The following is a 17,698-nucleotide window of genomic DNA, read 5'->3' on the forward strand; positions in this document are numbered from 1 at the left end:
GTGAACTTCTGAGAGGCCAGAGGTCCAGAATACTTAGACACTCATACATGTAGGAGGGTCCTTTGTGTTGTATTTGAAAATTAAAGTATTATGTCTTGCTTTTTATCTTGTAATACAGTAGTGCTCATTTACCCTTTCTTATCTGTTGGATCATTGCTTTTTTTCATCAGGTAGCTTTTGGCTAACTCTCATTCCAATTTCTTGGAATTAAATTTCTTGTCTTTTTTTGTATCCAGTAAATTCTAAGTCTTTCTATTAAAGTGAAAACATTAATCTTTGTTAGAGCACTTCCTTTTCATAAACTCCAGTGACTTATTTCTGTTGGTGAATCTGATATAATAACTTCAGTATTCCCTTGTCTGTTTTTACTTTGTTGGTTTTGAAAAATAATTCTTTCATTGTTAAAATTTTGTTTTCTGTCTTCGAGATCAGTGCTGTTCTAGAAGCCTTGGTGTTTTTTCATTTTTTATGTAATTTCATTTTAAATTAAACACACCAGGTTGGGTTTAGCTCTGTTGGAGTAAGTTAGTTTGGGCGGGGTAGAGAATTAATCATTTTAAGTGGGTATTTGGGGTTATTTTATAAAAAGGTGGGGCTTACTGGTAACCGAATGAAGTTAGAAAACCCTAGAGAGATCCACTTTGGAATCGAGGAAACAAGACACCCTAACTATAGAGAGGTATCCCAAATGGTGTTTTATTAGGGGCAGGGGGTAAAGAAATAGAACCAGATGCATTGTGCTTTAAGCTTCTGAGTGACGATTCAATGGAAATTATTGGGAATTACTAGATAAAGTAGAGAAATCCGAGCTCATATCAATTGAAACGCAGTTTAATCTTTCTCTAGCCTTTAAATGTTTTTGACACTATGGCATCACCTCTTCTATTGACAGGTAAACACTGGTCAGCGTCGGGATGGGCCTCTTGTACTTATAGGCAGTGGACTTTCTTCCGAACAACAGAAAATGCTCAGTGAGCTTGCAACGATTCTTAAGGCTAAAAAATGTGCCGAGTTTGACGGTACAGGTGAGGATTATTTATTTATTTAGTTTTGGTAGAAGAGAATTTTAAATGGGTAATTCCATTGTAGAACTCACCTTGATAATTTATACATTTTACCCACTGGAATCTGACTATATACTTTGAATCTGGTAATAATTCTAAAAGGTTTCTATAGTTGTAAATTACTTACAGTCTTCATTTAGTTAGGGAATATAAAGTTTAAAGCTTTGCCCCTGTTTTAGGGCATATGTCAGAAGAGCAATTTTATGAGTTTGCTAATGACAGATAAATGGTCGAACAATGTAATGCTTTATTTAATTCCTTAGTTGTAATTGGAAATAGAAAAGAAATTTGCTTTGGCCAATGTGGCTTTGGGCTTCTCAGGTGGCTCAGTGGTAAAAAAAATCCACCTGCCAATGCAGGAGATGTGGGTTTGAGTCCTGAGTTGGGAATATCTCCTGGAGGAGGAAATGGCATCCCATTCTAGTATTGCCTGGAGAATCCGATGGACAGAGGAGCCTGGCAGGCTATAGTTCATAGCATCACAAAGACCCAGACACGACTGAGCACACACATACACTCTGTGTGGCTTTAAGGTTTATGATTTGTGATCTAACTTTTCATATTGGTAGCCATAATAGAGAATGAAATTAAATAAAGAAGTCTTTACCAAAGTATAAAAATTGTTGCCTTGGAAGAAAATTCAGATGTAAGTGGACTAGTTAAATAATTATTTTGGTTTATATTTCTGTTTCTCTTACTGCTTTTTTTGTATTGTAGTAACTCATGTCATTGTTCCTGGTGATACAGTTCAAAGCACCCTGAAGTGTATGCTTGGAATTCTCAGTGGATGCTGGATCCTAAAATTTGAATGTAAGTATTGGATTTGGGAGAATTACAAAGGGAATTAAATAGACTAATTTCATTTTTTTATTGCAGTATTGCCAGTAATTATTTAAGGACCTTATGCTAATGTTTTTTACCTCTGTTTAGTCCCTACATTTTGAAAAAGCTTTTCATATTAATGGTATCACTTAGGTGTTCTTGGTAAATATATACAAGTATGTTCTCATTTCAAAATCTTCCTGTCATACCAACTATTTTAATCCAGAGTACATGGATCCTGTAATAGACCTGTAAGCTTAAGCAATCTGTGTTACCATTATTGTTGTTGTTGTTTTGTTGCTCAGTCATATCAGACTCTTTGTGGCCATGGACTGTAGCCAGACAGGCTCCTCTGTCAATGGGATTTTCCAGGCAAGAGTACTGGAGTGGATTGCCATTTCCTTCTCCAGGGCATCGTCCTGATCCAGGAATCAAACCCACGTCTCCTGCTTGGCAGATGAATTCTCTACCACTGAGTCATCTGGGAAGCCCATATTACCATTGTATGATATATTTAACTCAATAAATGCTTGTTTTAAATATATGACTATTAAATTAGTTTATTGCTTTTCCTTGTGATGTCTAAAAACTTATCTGCATAACTCTCTTTAGCTCTCTCAGCTAATATCATTTGTTTTAGGAAGGTCTTTGAAAATTGAGACTGCCTTGTACCACCTGCTGCTGCTGCTAAGTCGCTTCAGTTGTGTCTGACTCTGTGCGACCCCATACACGGCAGCCCACCAGGCTCCCCCATCCCTGAGATCCTCCAGGCAATTGTACCACCTGATTGGGGGCAATTACACTAGCTATTCTCTAAACCTCTGATGAAAATGTGTTCCTGTTACTCCTTTCTAGATGGTAGTCAACCACCTTCTCCTTTGATGCTGCCTCTCACCTTCCCAGCTCTCACCTGTTTGTTTTACCTAGGACTTAACAAAATAAAAAGAAAGCTTGTACAAGGTTATTTTCTACTCCTCAATTACAAGTGTCTTCTGCTTTTGATATGACAGCTAAAATAGGACAATGAAATGACCTTTTTGCTAACTGATTGTTTATAAAAAGAATAATGTCTGTTAAAGAGGGACCTGTGAAGTCCTGTTACAATATAGTTGAATATCTTGATCTTAGAGGTAGTTGTATTACATAGTCTACATATATGATTAAATGTCAGGTCTGTGTGTGCACACACACACACATGGTGAATGTATAACTGATGAAATCTGAGTAAGTTCTTTGGACTGTATCAATGTCAAATTCTTGGTGCTGATAATTGTGCTATTGTTGTGTAAGATATTAACACTGGATACTAGAAAAAGAGTGCATGAGACTTTCCTGTACATTTCTTTGCAATCACCTGTGAATCTATAATTATTTCAAATTTTAAAATTAAAGAATAGTGTTTTTCATGAAACTTTCTCTGTAAGAAGCAAATGATGGGTTAGAGTTAGTTTTGAAAAATCTTTTAAGATTTGTACTTTCAAGGTTTTATGGTAGAGTTGCTTGATTCAATCAAAGCCTGAATTGTATTATTAATCTGTTGTTTTAAATTAACTGGTTGGTAAAAACTTTTCTTTTAGCAGTTGATATTCATCTCAGTAAAACAGCTACCACTTTTCTTTTGATAGTTGTCTCCATTGATTTGGTCTGTGACATGTATAAGTAGCAGGGCCACTCTCTCTGTTCTAGTCTGTATCTGTTACTCTACTCTGCCAGTCAGCCAAGCTAAAAAGTATGAGAAGAAGTTGGACTGATCGGCCATTTATGTAGAAAAAAAGTTTTTTCTTTAGTCCCTTATTTTTGGACCTTTGTTTCCCTTTCAGATTTGTGTCAAGTCTTCTTGGGCCTCAGTATTTTAAAAATTGACCTAAAATGTTTCCATGATTATAGATGTTTTTGTACTCAACTTTTGCCAGAAACCTTGCCAGTGGTTATAGAAAGGAATGGATTTTCATAGTAGCAAGAATCTCAGTAATAAAGAAGCTATGTGAAATTTTAAATATTAAGGCACTTACCACTTACCCTGTAAGTCTAGTTCTTGTGAATTTGCTGAACTTGCATCTTGTTACATATACAGACTACAGTATTCATTTCCATAAAATCTGCGTTCTTTAAGAAATGGAAGTTTTGTCATTTTAATGGCTTGGCCATGTCATTTTTATAGAATCACTAATGGACTCAAGCTGACTTAATAGTGTGCTATTTGGTGATTGTCACAGTAGTGAATAACATACTCTTAATATCAGTGGTTCTTTTAGGATAAAAGGTGGATGGAATCTCTTACTGAATTTCACATCCCCATATTTTCTAATTCAAAATACAAAGAGGAATAGGTTCAGGGTTTGAGACAATGAATTTAAATAGTTGCTGGGTTTAGTTGCAAGAAATAGTTGCAAGAACACTTTCTATCCTAATATATTTTTCTATTATTTTGTGTTGTTCTTAATGTCAGGCAACTTAGTGTGATTTTTAAAAACATGTTCAGAGGTATTCAAAATTAGTTGAAAATCATCTATATTAAGGAATGATATGATGGGCCAAAGCTTTCAAAACTAATCACAAAGATCTATGAGTTATTAAAACTAAATTTTGTGTTTGAGATATTCACTAACTTGCCTGAAAGACAAAATCTTTACTGGCTGAACTCTGTAGAATGTTTAGTATTAACTTTTTCAGTATTTTCCATAAACCAAGTAGACTGAAGACGAAGTTTCATGTAAACTTTCTCTATAGGGAATTGACTTACTTAAAAAATTAAACAAATTTAAATAAATTAACAAAAATAATTATATAAAACAGTCTGGATTCCTTGGATCCAAATTTAACTGGAAGTTTTCTGTTTAAATGTATTTTTCTCTTAACTGGTTAATATCTCTTATTTTTCTATTTTATATATATGGAGCATCTTACAGGGTCATAGTTAATGAACTGTGCATGAACATTCTAAGAATAGGCCATAATTATGCTATTGTATCAGGCATTCTCTCTCATCATGTTTATTTTACAGATATTTTATTGGATGGTATTTATTTTATAGAAACAGGAGGCATAGATAGGAAAATTCCTTCTTCAAGATTGAGTTTGTGCCTGAGATTCTACTTTAGTCCTAGTTTTGGTGCCGATCCTCACAGGAAACTAATAACCATCCCTGTACAGGGTGATTTTGGTAATTAAAGAGGTGGCTAGAATGAAAAATAGAAGATGTATAAATTGTATTCATCTCTTAGAGAATGAAGAAGATGGAACTGCATCCTAAAGATGTAAACTAACCTTCAGAAAGAGAAAATGTATTTTACTGCACTGTTCTTTTCAGTACACTGCTTTCAAATCTCCTCTAGCCTAACCTTTTTTTTTTTTTTGAAAAAAAATTGAATTCTGCCTCTTCATTTCTTGTCTCATTGTGAAAGGGAGAGCAGATGACTGTCATCTTTTCTTTCATAATCTCTTCCCCACTATCATCTGAGTTGAAATAAAATGTAGAAGTTTTGAAAGACCTTAGCACCTAAGGAAATTGGTGTGGGAATGTGCCAAACATTTTACTCTGGACTTTCATCTGTGAGGAGAGGAAGGGCCAGATACAGTGTTGCTTTGTTTTTGTTTTAGATGTGGAAGATGGAACCTAAAAGACAATCACTACATCATCATTTTACAAATAACTTCATAATCAGATTAATTAACATGTTTTTCAATTAAAATTTTCTTTAAATGGATATTGAGAGTGCTGTGGAATTTTTAAAATAAAGAAAAATTTTATTCATATTTTGCTAATTACCAAAAAATAAATATACCAAAGCATTTCTTTCAACTAAGATTAGACAACTTCATGCTTACAGAAATATTTTACCAAATATTGTTTAAGAAAAAAAAATAATAACATCTGTTACTATACTAATAGTCCTATTTCTGAGCTACCCAAGCAAGTAATAGAGAGGGAAAAAAACATGATTTCTATTGTTATTTCTTATAACAAGAAATAGGGGGGAATAACTGGAGTGTTAGAGGATTAAGAAATTTCTGAAATGCTTAAAGATATTTTCTGAAAAAAATTTATATTTTTATATGATAACTTAGGTCTGAAATATGAAAAACAAATTTGTTTAAACTTTTTAAAGAGCATAAAACATTTATATCTTTTCTGTCAATATTACATAAATGTGTGAATATGTACAGGCGAAGGAAGTAAACAGTCATGGATTGGATTTGGTAGAGGTCTATTTGTTTATAACAGTTTTAACATCAATATATGTCTCAAGTGTTTTAGGAAGAAATTCAAATTCTTAAATTCTAATAACAATTAGATCTTCTTTTTGATCTTTTCTCAAAATTTATTGAGGAGTTAATGGTTTCATTCTTAATCAGGGAAATTAGAACCTCTGTGTGTATATTGTTTGAATCTGATGCAATGAATTGTGTATACCTGTTATGCAGATCTAGCCAGATACAATTTAATATGGTTATTGTCCAATGAACATAGAAATCTTACATAAATAATTTGTGTTAAATATACAATGAAAAAAGAGCACCAAGTATGAGTTTTTAAAGTATTTTATTAGGAAAATTTTTGAACATTAGACTGACTTTGTTCGTTAACCACATTTATAAAGAGAAGGATTGATTTGATATTATTATTCATAATACAAGGTTTTAGAATTGATACCAAATTTTGCCTAAGCAAATTTTATCATACAGTAATATACTTTTGTGATAGAAGTTGACCTGCTTCTCAATATGCATTAAGTAAAATAAATAAACTTAGCACACTGTCTTATGAAGAAATATATTTTTATGTATAAATATGCTGGTAATTCCCTGGTGGCTCAGAGGTTAAAGTGTCCGCCTGCAAGGCGGGACACCCAGGTTCAATCCCTGGGTCGGGAAGATCCCCTGGAGAAGGAAATGGCAACCCACTCCAGTATTCTTGCCTGGAGAATCCCATGGATGGAGGAGCCTGGTAGGTTACAGTCCACGGGGTCGCAAAGAGTCAGACACGACTGAGCGACTTCATTTTCACTTTCATGCTTGTAATTAGAATATTGGCTTAAAATGTAGCCAAAAATAAATAATTGTTCAATGATATTTATATGAAAATGCAAAATCTAATGATTTGTGACAGTTGATTTCTAAATCCAAATGTTTATGATGGCATGAGAGGAGCATTTACCTTTTATGTTTTCAGCCTTCATTTTATTGTCCTTCCATCCTCACTGTGGAATTTCATAATATTGGTTTTAGCTCTTTTACTTGCCATCCAATTTTTTTAAAATTACAGTGAGAATAAAAGTTGTTTTCCCATTTTTGTCATTGTTGTAGAAAGTTTCCTCTTAAAAACAATTTCCTTTTGTCTAAAATTTAGTGATAAGATAGCCTATTTGACTAAAAGGCCCACTAGCATCTAAAAAATAATTTTTTATTTTGTTTTGTTTTTACAACTTTGGTGTTCATTTTTTTTTTTTTTTTTTTAAATTTAGTACCCGCCATCCTTAGGTTCACTGGCGTTTTCTAAGTCTGCACGGGCTCAGGTTCACTTCAATACTCCGGTGTTCATTTTTAATAGAATCAGAAAGGAAATTTACTAATATACAGTTTTCTTGAGTTATATTAGTGCCTAGTTTGGATCTAATGACATATTTATTAGGATTTTTGATTTTGACATAAAATTTTTGATTCTGTATTTTCATTTTATTTTTTTTAGAATACCATTTAGCCTTGGCTGAGAGTAATATTTAATTCTAATTGTCAATGCAAATAGCCACTGGCTCCAGAAGAATAACAGTTCTTTAAAATAAGAGTTTGTTTATTGCTCTGGCTTTTGAAGAGAGTGAGCATGTTCTGTGGCTTCATCGAGGGATCATTTCCCCTTTGGACATTTGGAATTTGGAGCATTTGACAGATTTCCATTTTAAAGCTTTATTCCGTCTTCATTAAATTCTATAATCATTTGTGTGTAGCTGTGGATTCAGGAACCTACTCCCATTTATGTAATCCTTTTTCTCCTTCTAAAACTAGGAAAAGTGACTAAGCTTAATAGAAATTAATGAACATCATCAGTGGTTTATGTAGCTAAAATGAAAATACACATCCATAGATATGTATGGTTTTATGAAGTAGGAGGCAAGAGTGGTTACTGGAGATTTAAAATAAAGAAGTACATTTTTGGATGGTACAAGACTCTTTTTTTAAAAAAATCATATCCCAGAATTCATAAGCTGCATTAGTATGCAGGTTCCAGAGGTTTCTTAGGTAGCCGGAGCTGCCTTAATTAGTTAAGAGTTAATGACTTTGAGTTAAGCAGTAGTTTGGGAATTGGGCTGCTTACCTCTGTATCAAAAAGTAATAAAATCAGGGCACAAGGAAAGCTTACCTGAAATGGTAGACATGATCAGGAATACATCTGAACTGAAAAGAATCTGTGCGTTTTAGTAAGATAGCTAGTTTATTCCTATGTCTCTGCAAAATGATAGCTTTGGTCACAATCTTAAAATACTACATGTGACAAGTAAAGATGTTATAAAGCATACTTTTACAAGGGTAGTGGCTTGACACATTTTAAAGTATGTATCTTTCTGGCATATTCAGAAATCTGTGTTTATATAAGCAATATAAGTTACTCGTGTAAAGTCATTTCAGTTTGGATTCAGATCCTCCTGTTTAGCTGAGAAAGTTAAGCAGTGATCTTGCATAGATTTTTATTTCTGCTGAACTATGCAGATGATGAAATAATATGGACTTTATTAAGTACAAATACAAAATATAATTTGTTTCAGTTTTAGAAAGTAGTTTTATTGCAGTATAATTGGTTTACACTGTGCTAATTACTGCTTTACAGCTAAGTGATTCAGTTATATGTATATATGCATCCTTTTTTAAAATATTCTTCCCCATTGTGGTTTATCATAGGATATTAAGTATTGTCTCTGCTCTACAGTAAGGAAATGTTAAATTGGTGAAAATGGCCTGTTTTAAAGTCTTTATAGAGATTAAGGATTACAGTATATATTATTACTTTAGGTGAGTTTATGACTAGGAATATTTTGAAAGTTCTGATTGTTTAATATGGAAAATAGATTTAATAATTCTTGTTGCAGTTTGGTTAACTAACATAGTATTGAGTAATTAAAACTTTGATTATTCTCTATTATTAATAATTACCTTAATCTTAATAATAATTACCTTAATGATTATCTATTTAGGTTTGTTAAAGTAGTAATTTTAAATAGTATTTTGGCTTGTAGATTCATCCATTTCATTGGTTTGGATAAATGAAATTGGATTAGATAAATATCACCATTTAAGTTTCTGAAAGTTTAAAGTCTTCTTTTCATGTTGTAGTAAATCTGTTCAATTGGTGTATTGCAAAAAAAAGTCAACTAGGAAGTTGATATGAAGTGTAATTATAATTGTCTACTGACACATTGGAGACTATTCTGAAACTCAAAGGGTACAAATGAGAGAGTGGCAGCTTCGGTTTCAAATTAAACAAACTCATTGATTCACTGAGACAAAGGCAAATGCATTATTCTCCCTGCTCCCAAACTCCCAGGTAGTCAGCAGTTTTTGATGTTTTGGTACACGGCTGATCTCTTAAAACGGAGAAGGCAATGGCACCCCACTCCAGTACTCTTGCCTGAAAAATCGCATGGATGGAGGAGCCTGGTGGGCTGCAGTCCATGGGGTCTCGAAGAGTCAGACATGACTGAGTGACTTTACTTTCACTTTCATGCATTGGAGAAGGAAATGGCAACCCATTCCCCTGTTCTTGCCTGGAGAATCTCAGGGACGGGGGAGCCTGGTGGGCTGCTGTCTATGGGGTTGCACAGAGTCGGACACGACTGAAGCGACTTAGCAGCAATCTCTTAAAAATAGGGATCCTCCTATTTAGTCATCTGTTTAGTGGTTTGGCCATTTATTTTAAGAGAGATATAATATATTAAATCTGAGTAGAGAGTACCTGGCATTTCCTACAATGCTTTATTTTTTTAATAAAATAAAGATAGGAAAAAACTGATCTAGGAGTTGGAAAATATCTGAGTTTTTATCTCACTTATGTCACTTAAAGAATTTAACTTTCCTTTACCTGTGAAATGAAGAATTTGATTAGATGAAGCATCAGGAGTTTCAAATTGGTAGTCTTAAGTCCAAAACAGGTACAATTTATATGATTTAGTTCATCATAATCATTTAATTTCTGTGTCTTTAAGATGTGCATATGACCATTACAGTCTCCATAACTTCCTCCCACTTAAGACGAGATACCCAACATGATTATGTAATTTGCAAGGCCCTTGTAGGCATTATTCTCACCCAGGGTTCAAAAAATTCTCCACGTTTTCTGTGCAGCAATAATTCTACCATGTTATCATAGAACTGGAAACTGTTCCTTAGTTTTTGGGCAGGGCAGGGTTGCTGCTGCTGACGCTAAGTCGCTTCAGTCATGTCCGACTCTGTGCGACCCATAGACAGCAGCCCACCAGGTTTCCCATCCCTGGGATTCTCCAGGCAAGAACACTGGAGTGGGTTGCCATTCCCTTCTCCAATGCATGAAAGTGAAGTCGCTCAGTCGTGTCCGACTCTAGCGACCCCATGGACTGCAGCCTACCAGGCTCCTCCGTCCATGGGATTTTCCAGGAAGAAGTACTGGAGTGGGGTGCCATTGGGGAACTATATTTTCCTTCTTTAGTTGATATTAAGTGGCAGAGAGAGTTGGCAAAATGTTTCTCTTTGTAATAAGAGAATATCAGAGGAATGCATTCTTCATTTAGCTCAACAGTTATAATTAGAGCCTTGGATTTTTCTGACTACCTTTACAGAAATTTACTGAACAATTACTATAAGGCTGGAAGTTTTATGATTTGAGGCATATTTACACTGAAAAAGCTGCCCTCTTGGTGTCTGCTGTCTCATTTCTCTTGATGCCATGCTTGTCTCATTCTGCTATCTGTTAATGCTATATTCTGTTAATTGACTAATGCTGGCAAATCCCTTGGGTCAATTAAAATAATTTTAGTATGATTTTTTGATAGTTTAAATAACCAGTCACATAAACCCATAAGGTTGGTAAGCAGCCAGCATAGGCACAGTGTATTTATTTATTTTTGTAGTTATACATTAGCTGTTTACTTGTTACAGTTAGACGTCATAAGGGTATTCAGTGTTAAGTTCTTGGCTTTATGTACCGGCATGTACAGTTCATCTAAACCAGTATAAATGCTCTGCAAATATCATTAGGAGAAGGGGGCTACATATTTAAGTGACATAAAGTAAAAGGAATAATTTATATGTGAAATAATAAGTCTGAGGTAAGTCAGTTATTTGGTTATATTGGTAATGTTTTTTGTGTTGATATTTAATATACTATATCATGTAAGCACACTGTCAGTGTTTCTGGTATGATTTTGACCTAGTCATAATTTTTATTTTGAAATTCATTTTTTAATAAATGGTAAAATTGATAGTTTAGTATTAGCTTCATTGGAAAGATAGTTTTTTATACCCTGTGAGTGGTTATTAAAATTATACTTTTAAAATATAGTTTTTAATTACATACAAAAAAAAGTTTCTATAAACTATCATATTTATAAGTTATTGATCAGAATAAGATTCAGCATAGCAGACTTAGCTAAATAGGATTCTTGTATTGAAAACATTGGGGGAAAGGGACCCCAAAACACAGGCAAAACTAGCAGAAAATTAAGAATCACGTGATAGAGAATTACAGATATGCCAGCGTTGAACGTTGAATTGTGATATGTATTCATAGCTCCAAGTTAAAAAAATTCAGTCCCTTGACAAAGCTATGCTTTTGAAGAGATGGAGTATTCAGTCATTAAAATATTCTGACTTTTGTTATACTATATAATATCTTGGAACATCTCAACTGAAGCAGCTGTCAGTTCAGTTCAGTTCAGTTGCTCAGTCATGTCTGACTCTTTGCTACCCCGTGGACTGCAGCACTTCGGGCTTCCCTGTCCGTCACCAACTCCCGGGGCTTGCCTAAACCCACGTCCATCGAGTCAGTGATGCCATCTGACCATCTCATGCTCTGTCATCCCCTTCTCCCCCTGCCTTCAATCTTTCCCAGCATCAGGGTCTTTTCCAGTGAGTCATTTCTTCGCATCAGGTGGCCAAAATATTGGAGTTTCAGCTTCAGCATCGGTCCCTCCAATGAATATTCAGGACTGATTTCCTTGAAGCAGCTCTAAGGCATTTGAAGTACTCACCAGTCGTCCCTTGGTGACTGCAGTGTGTGCCTGTCAATTCCAAACATGTCGCAGACTCTGCTTTACTGTTTATTTTAACAAGTGCTATAGAGCCCCTGTTAGGTGGCCAGCTTAAATGAGGTGTTCTGGACTCAGGTACTTTGCTGAATGTCAGATCACTTATAGTCTAACAGGAGGTTAGACATGGGATTGCCAGGATGAGTGGGGCAGATGGTTAGATCTTGGGGTCAGATCATTGTGAGCTGAACTTCGTGGGACTTTTTATTCACTCTAATTTTGATAATGGCCATAAACTAAAATTTAGATTTTTACCTTGTACGTGGCATAATGTATTGATTTAGGTTTTTTACAAAGAAAACTCAAGTTTATATTCAGTACTGCCTCATTGCTTAGTCTTGTGAAGGAAAGATCAGTTTTACTACCTTTTGTTTTGGCGTAAGTTAGGTTTCTTTTTCTGTTTCAGAGCAATACTTAACCATGAAGAGGAAAAATGGCTTAGGTAAATGGCTTCATTTCAATGTGAAAGAAATACTTTTCACTTGATATTTATTTTGCTTTTATCCTTGGTTTTTGCCAGGGGTGAAAGCATGTCTACAAAGCAAAGAATGTGAACAGGAAGAAAAGTATGAAATTCCTGAAGGACCACAGAAAAGCAGGCTCAACAGAGAACAGCTGGTATTTTCCTTTTGATTCTGCTTTCATTGTTCTTATCATAAATTAATACTGTTATTACCATGAGGAAAAACTTCTCCTGCCCTTTTAACAAGTACAGGTGACTGATTAAAATTTTTTTTAATTATGTATTTATTGGCTGTGTTGGTTCTTCATTGTTATACAGGCTTTTCTCTAGTTGCAGCCAGCAGGGGGCTACACTCTAGTTGTGCTCGGGCTTCTCATTGTGGTGGCTTCTCTTGTGTGGACCACAGGCTCTAGGGCATGCGGGATGCAGTGGTTGCTGCTCCCGGGCTCCAGAGCCCAGGCTCAGTAGTTGTGGCACACTGGCTTATTTGCTCCACAGCGTGTGGGATCTTTCCCAATCAGTGATCAAACCCATGTCTCCTGCCTTGGCAGACGGATTCTTTACCACTGAGCCACCAGGGAAACCCCTGGTTAAAATTTTAATTGTGCTCATTTCAAGTGCTTGATTCTGAGAGATGATAACAATGAGCAGTAAAATCCAGAAGGTAATAATTTCATATGGTTACTGCATTTTGGGCATTTCAAACATTACCATAAACCTTTCAGAGTCTGAGGGAAGTCTTAGATGCAGGTAGTTTGAGAGAAGACAGCTGATGCTCAGGTTTAGTTAACCATGTCTTTATTACCACATATTGAGATTTTATTGAACAAAATTCCATTTTTCTGTTGACGTACAAGTGTATTAAAAATGTTGAAGAATTTTTGTAGAAGGGGCTTGTGAAGCTTTTTCTATAAAGCACACAGAAATGTGTTTATAGCTAAGTGGCTCTCTGGCCCTGGCTTTCTAATGTGTTGTGCTCTAAGGAAAATGTTTCTAGAACCCCGGAGGCCACCCTCCCAAGTGCTGCCCTGGGGGAACCTGGGTTGGTAGTATATAGGGATCTGAATGTGGATGGGCAGAGCTGGAAAGCTCCATGGACAAGCTGTTAGACTTACAGTTACGTTTAGCTTGGTATACCCAAAGCATATTTTAGATATGGTAGGAAGGAATTCTTGAGACTTTAAGTCCTACCAAGTATGAATAAAGATTCTGATACAAGAAGTTTGAGGAACAGATTTTAAATGTGTATGTGTACCAAACACACATATACACACACATTCATAGCACACCTAAAATGTGACAAGAGTGAAAAGGGCCAGAGTCTTCAGGAGAAAAAAATTATTGGAAACCTTTATTTTCATGAGTATTTTTCTTAACCCAAAGAGTTACTTAACCCAGAGAGTTCTTGAAGTGTGTCTTGTCCTTGCACCTCATTAAATAACTTAACTGCTTGTGACTTTTTATTTCCCTTATTTCATGTGCAGTGTTTTTAAATATTTTTGTCTGCTTTTAATGAGCTTTTTTTGTTTGTTTTTTCAGTTGCCAAAGCTGTTTGATGGATGTTACTTCTATTTGGGGGGAACCTTCAAACACCATCCAAAGGACAACCTTATTAAGCTTGTCGCTGCCGGTGGGGGCCAGATCCTCATTAGAAAGCCCAAGCCAGACAGTGACGTGACTCAAACCATCAATACAGTCGCGTACCATGCCAAACCTGATTCTGATCAGCGCTTCTGCACACAGTATATCATCTATGAGGACTTGTCTAATCATCGCCCAGAAAGGGTTCGGCAGGGCAAAGTCTGGATGGCTCCTTCCAGCTGGTTTATAGATTGTGTGATGTCCTTTGAGTTGCTCCCTCTTGACAACTGAACTCCCACAGTGTGATAACCTAGTGATTGCACTGTTTTCATCAGTCACGTTTTTACAAATAGGTAGACTCATTCATCACAGAGGGCGATGGCACCCCACTCCAGTACTCTTGCCTGGAAAATCCCACGGACAGAGGAGCCTGGTAGGCTGCAGTCCATGGGGTCGCGAAGAGTCGGACACGACTGAGCGACTTCCCTTTCATGCATTGGAGAAGGAAATGGCAACCCACTCCAGTGTTCTTGCCTGGAGAATCCCAGGGACGGGGGAGCCTAGTGGGCTGCCGTCTATGGAGTCACACAGAGTCGGACATGACTGAAGTGACGTAGCAACAGGAGCAGCAAGCAGCAGCAGCAGACTCATTCATATACTTTTTTCCCTTGAATTAATATATATATATTTAAATGTGTATGTGTACCAAACACACATATACATACACATTCATAGCACACCTAAAATGTGAGAAGAGTGAAAAGGGCCAGAGTCTTCAGGAGAAAAAAATTATTGGAAACCTTTATTTTCATGAGTATTTTTCTTAACCCAAAGAGTTACTTAACTTAATATATATATATTGTTTGCCAGATTAGGAATTCATTCTGTATTTACCATTTAGGTGCTGAGTGCTGAGATTGCTTTAAAGAATTTTTCTTTTTAAAACTAGCATATGTGTTGATTCATCATGTCTTTCTATTCACATTGTGCTCAGATGCTCAGTCATGTCCTACTCTTTGCAACCCCATGGACTGTGCCCACCAGGATCCTCTGTCCATGGGATTCTCCTCTCAAGAATACTGGAGTGGGTTGCCATTTTCCTCCTCCAGGGGATCTTCCGGACCCAAGGATAGAACCCACATCTCTCGCATCTCCTGCATTGGCAGGCAGATTGTTTACCCCCGGCAGCACCTGGGAAGTCACTATTCATGCCATCAGATATCAAAGATTAATGAGACGGCATCAGAACTCTTGGTTACATCTGCAAGTGGTATCATTATGTCTCTCACTTTTAATGTTCTTTGATGAAAAAAAGTCCACACCTGCCACCAGCAAAAATATTTGCCTTTGTTTAGTAAGCAGATAATATTGTCAAATAATTTATTCTGGTCTTAGTATAATGAAAATAGTTTACCTGGTCTAAATGTGCCACCATAGGTGTTAAAATACTTTTGCTTTCTACAGTTGTGTTTTAGTTACTTATAATTTACTTGGATGACTATTCCTACATTTTTATCCCCCTTTTCTAAAAAGAAAAAAAGTCTTTTAATCAGGAAATCATGATTTGAATCTTCACATTACCGTTTTTTGGTGAAAATCAACATTGGGCTCATGATATTTTATTGTATATACTTGCTTATTAATAATCAGCTTATAACTGTTAATAGCATATGTATCTAACTGTGTAGAACATTCTCTCTAACATATTTTAATTTCAGTATTTCTTAGGAGGTCTCACCAGACTAACAAATTTTTAGTCAAATATAAGTGACTTAGAATGCAGTCTTTCTGGTAGACCTTAACATATATCCTTAACATAATTTTTTCATAGGTCTTAATTTCTTTCTTCATAAATTGTTTTTCATGTTTAGGTTTCTGGGAGGGCAGAAGTTGGTAATTACTTGATTTCAAACTGAGTTTGTCCAGATGATACAAAAGGTTGTGACAGTAAGTTTAATGGTAGCAATGAAAAGGGCCCGCTCATGATCCCAGGACTGCCAGGGCTGCAAAGTAGTGCACAGGACATCAGCCGAGAATGGGGAGACCTAGGGAGGTTACTGTGGGCTGAGTGTTCTTATTTGTGAATCAGCAAGGTAGATTGGATCATTTAAAAACATTTTTCTAAGAAGTAGAATTCTTTAATAAGTCTTTCTAGAAATTTAATGTACTTATAATATTGAAAACATGGGGAGGGTGTTACTGTTGAGACTTGGCAGCTTTGTCCCTTTTGGTAACCATTAGGTTAGAATATGGACAGTCTGAAGTTCAGGAACATTTTAAGGTCCATTTATTTGAAGTTTGAAATTTGGCTGATTGTTTCAAAATAAAGTTTACTTTAATTTCTTCTTTGCAATGTTATTTTTCCATATTAAGAAATGTATTGTGTTAACACAATAATACTGCTGATCCTGACCTTCAAAGGGTGAATTAGCTCTGAAACACTCTATTCAACCAGTAATGTGTTTGTTTTGCATTTCATTCTAATGGAGAATGATGAACAACATATTTAGCACTAAGCAATTCTGAGGGGTTAGATAATGTCTGGATTAAATAATTTAAGACTCCCTGGGATTTTGGTTGTCATTTTTGATTTATAACTGACTTTTGGTTGCTTTCTGTTACCTCATTGGTCATATCCTAGACAAATTTGTGTTTTCTCTGATCTGAATCCCTGTTTGTAAAAACACTTCTGATATTTACATCTCTCCTTCCTTCGTTCATTCTCTTGGTTTGTCTTCCCTCTTTGTCATATGTTGTGCCCCACTATTAAGCATTTTTATATTAGGTTTCCTTAACTATTTTGACAGCAGCTAATTGATGTTAAGCTCTTGAAAACTTGTATTTTCTGTATAGATACACTTGTAATTATTTTCATTTTTCAGTCAGAGATTCACGCTTCCTTCTTAATTACCGTGAACCATTAAAGTTGTTTGTGCTTGCATATCTCTGTTTCTTCTATAGAAGGGGCCTATTCTGCACTGTTGAAGAATGAGGCTCAGCAAGATGTGTGAGGAAATCTTTCAGCTGACAAAAGCTTAATCTTTTTGAGTACTATATTTCAAATGTGTATTAAGTACTTTATTACTTAAATAAAATGTTTTGAATACAGTGTAATGTTGGTAATTTGGAATCGTCATTAAGAGTGTCATTTATTACACAGTGATTCCCTTGTGGTTTTTTTTTTTAATTGAAATATAATTGACAGTATTGTGTTAGTTTCATGTGTGCGTCAGTGATTCAATACTTACTTACATTTCAAATGGTCACCTTGTTAACTAGTTGCTGTTCATCACCACAGTTATTACAATACTATTGACTATATTTCCTATGCTGCATATTACATCCCAGTGACTTAAATTTCTTTTATAACTAGGAGTCTTTACTTCTTAATCCCCTTCACTGATTTTGCCTGACTCCCAACCCACCCACCCCTTTCCCTCTGGCAACCACTGGTTTGTTTTCTGTATCTGTGAGTCTTTCTGTTTTGTTTTTTAGAT

General features: G+C 35.5%; 1 protein-coding gene across 4 annotated transcripts in view; it reads left to right on the plus strand.

Moving 5' to 3' along the window:
* The window catches only part of BARD1 (BRCA1 associated RING domain 1), a 92,667-nt gene extending 75,352 nt beyond the window's left edge, over nucleotides 1-17,315 (plus strand). Inside the window, exons 8-11 of one of the 4 annotated variants that reach the window (XM_086366439.1) lie at nucleotides 893-1,025; nucleotides 1,782-1,874; nucleotides 12,678-12,775; nucleotides 14,160-17,315. In XM_086366439.1, the coding sequence (XP_086222565.1) occupies nucleotides 893-1,025; nucleotides 1,782-1,874; nucleotides 12,678-12,775; nucleotides 14,160-14,492 (657 nt within the window). In that variant the 3' untranslated portion in view covers nucleotides 14,493-17,315. Of the gene's footprint in view, nucleotides 1-892; nucleotides 1,026-1,781; nucleotides 1,875-2,191; nucleotides 2,434-12,677; nucleotides 12,776-14,159 lie in introns of those variants that run through there. The other 3 variants (XM_086366460.1, XM_086366447.1, XM_086366454.1) reach the window with 3 other exon arrangements.
* The last annotated feature ends 383 nt before the right edge of the window (nucleotides 17,316-17,698 follow it).

Source organism: Bos grunniens, chromosome 2, assembly GCF_055505025.1.
Source record: "Bos grunniens cultivar Pamir isolate PY7600 chromosome 2, Bosgru_T2T1.0, whole genome shotgun sequence".
Taxonomy (NCBI): domain Eukaryota; kingdom Metazoa; phylum Chordata; class Mammalia; order Artiodactyla; family Bovidae; genus Bos; species Bos grunniens.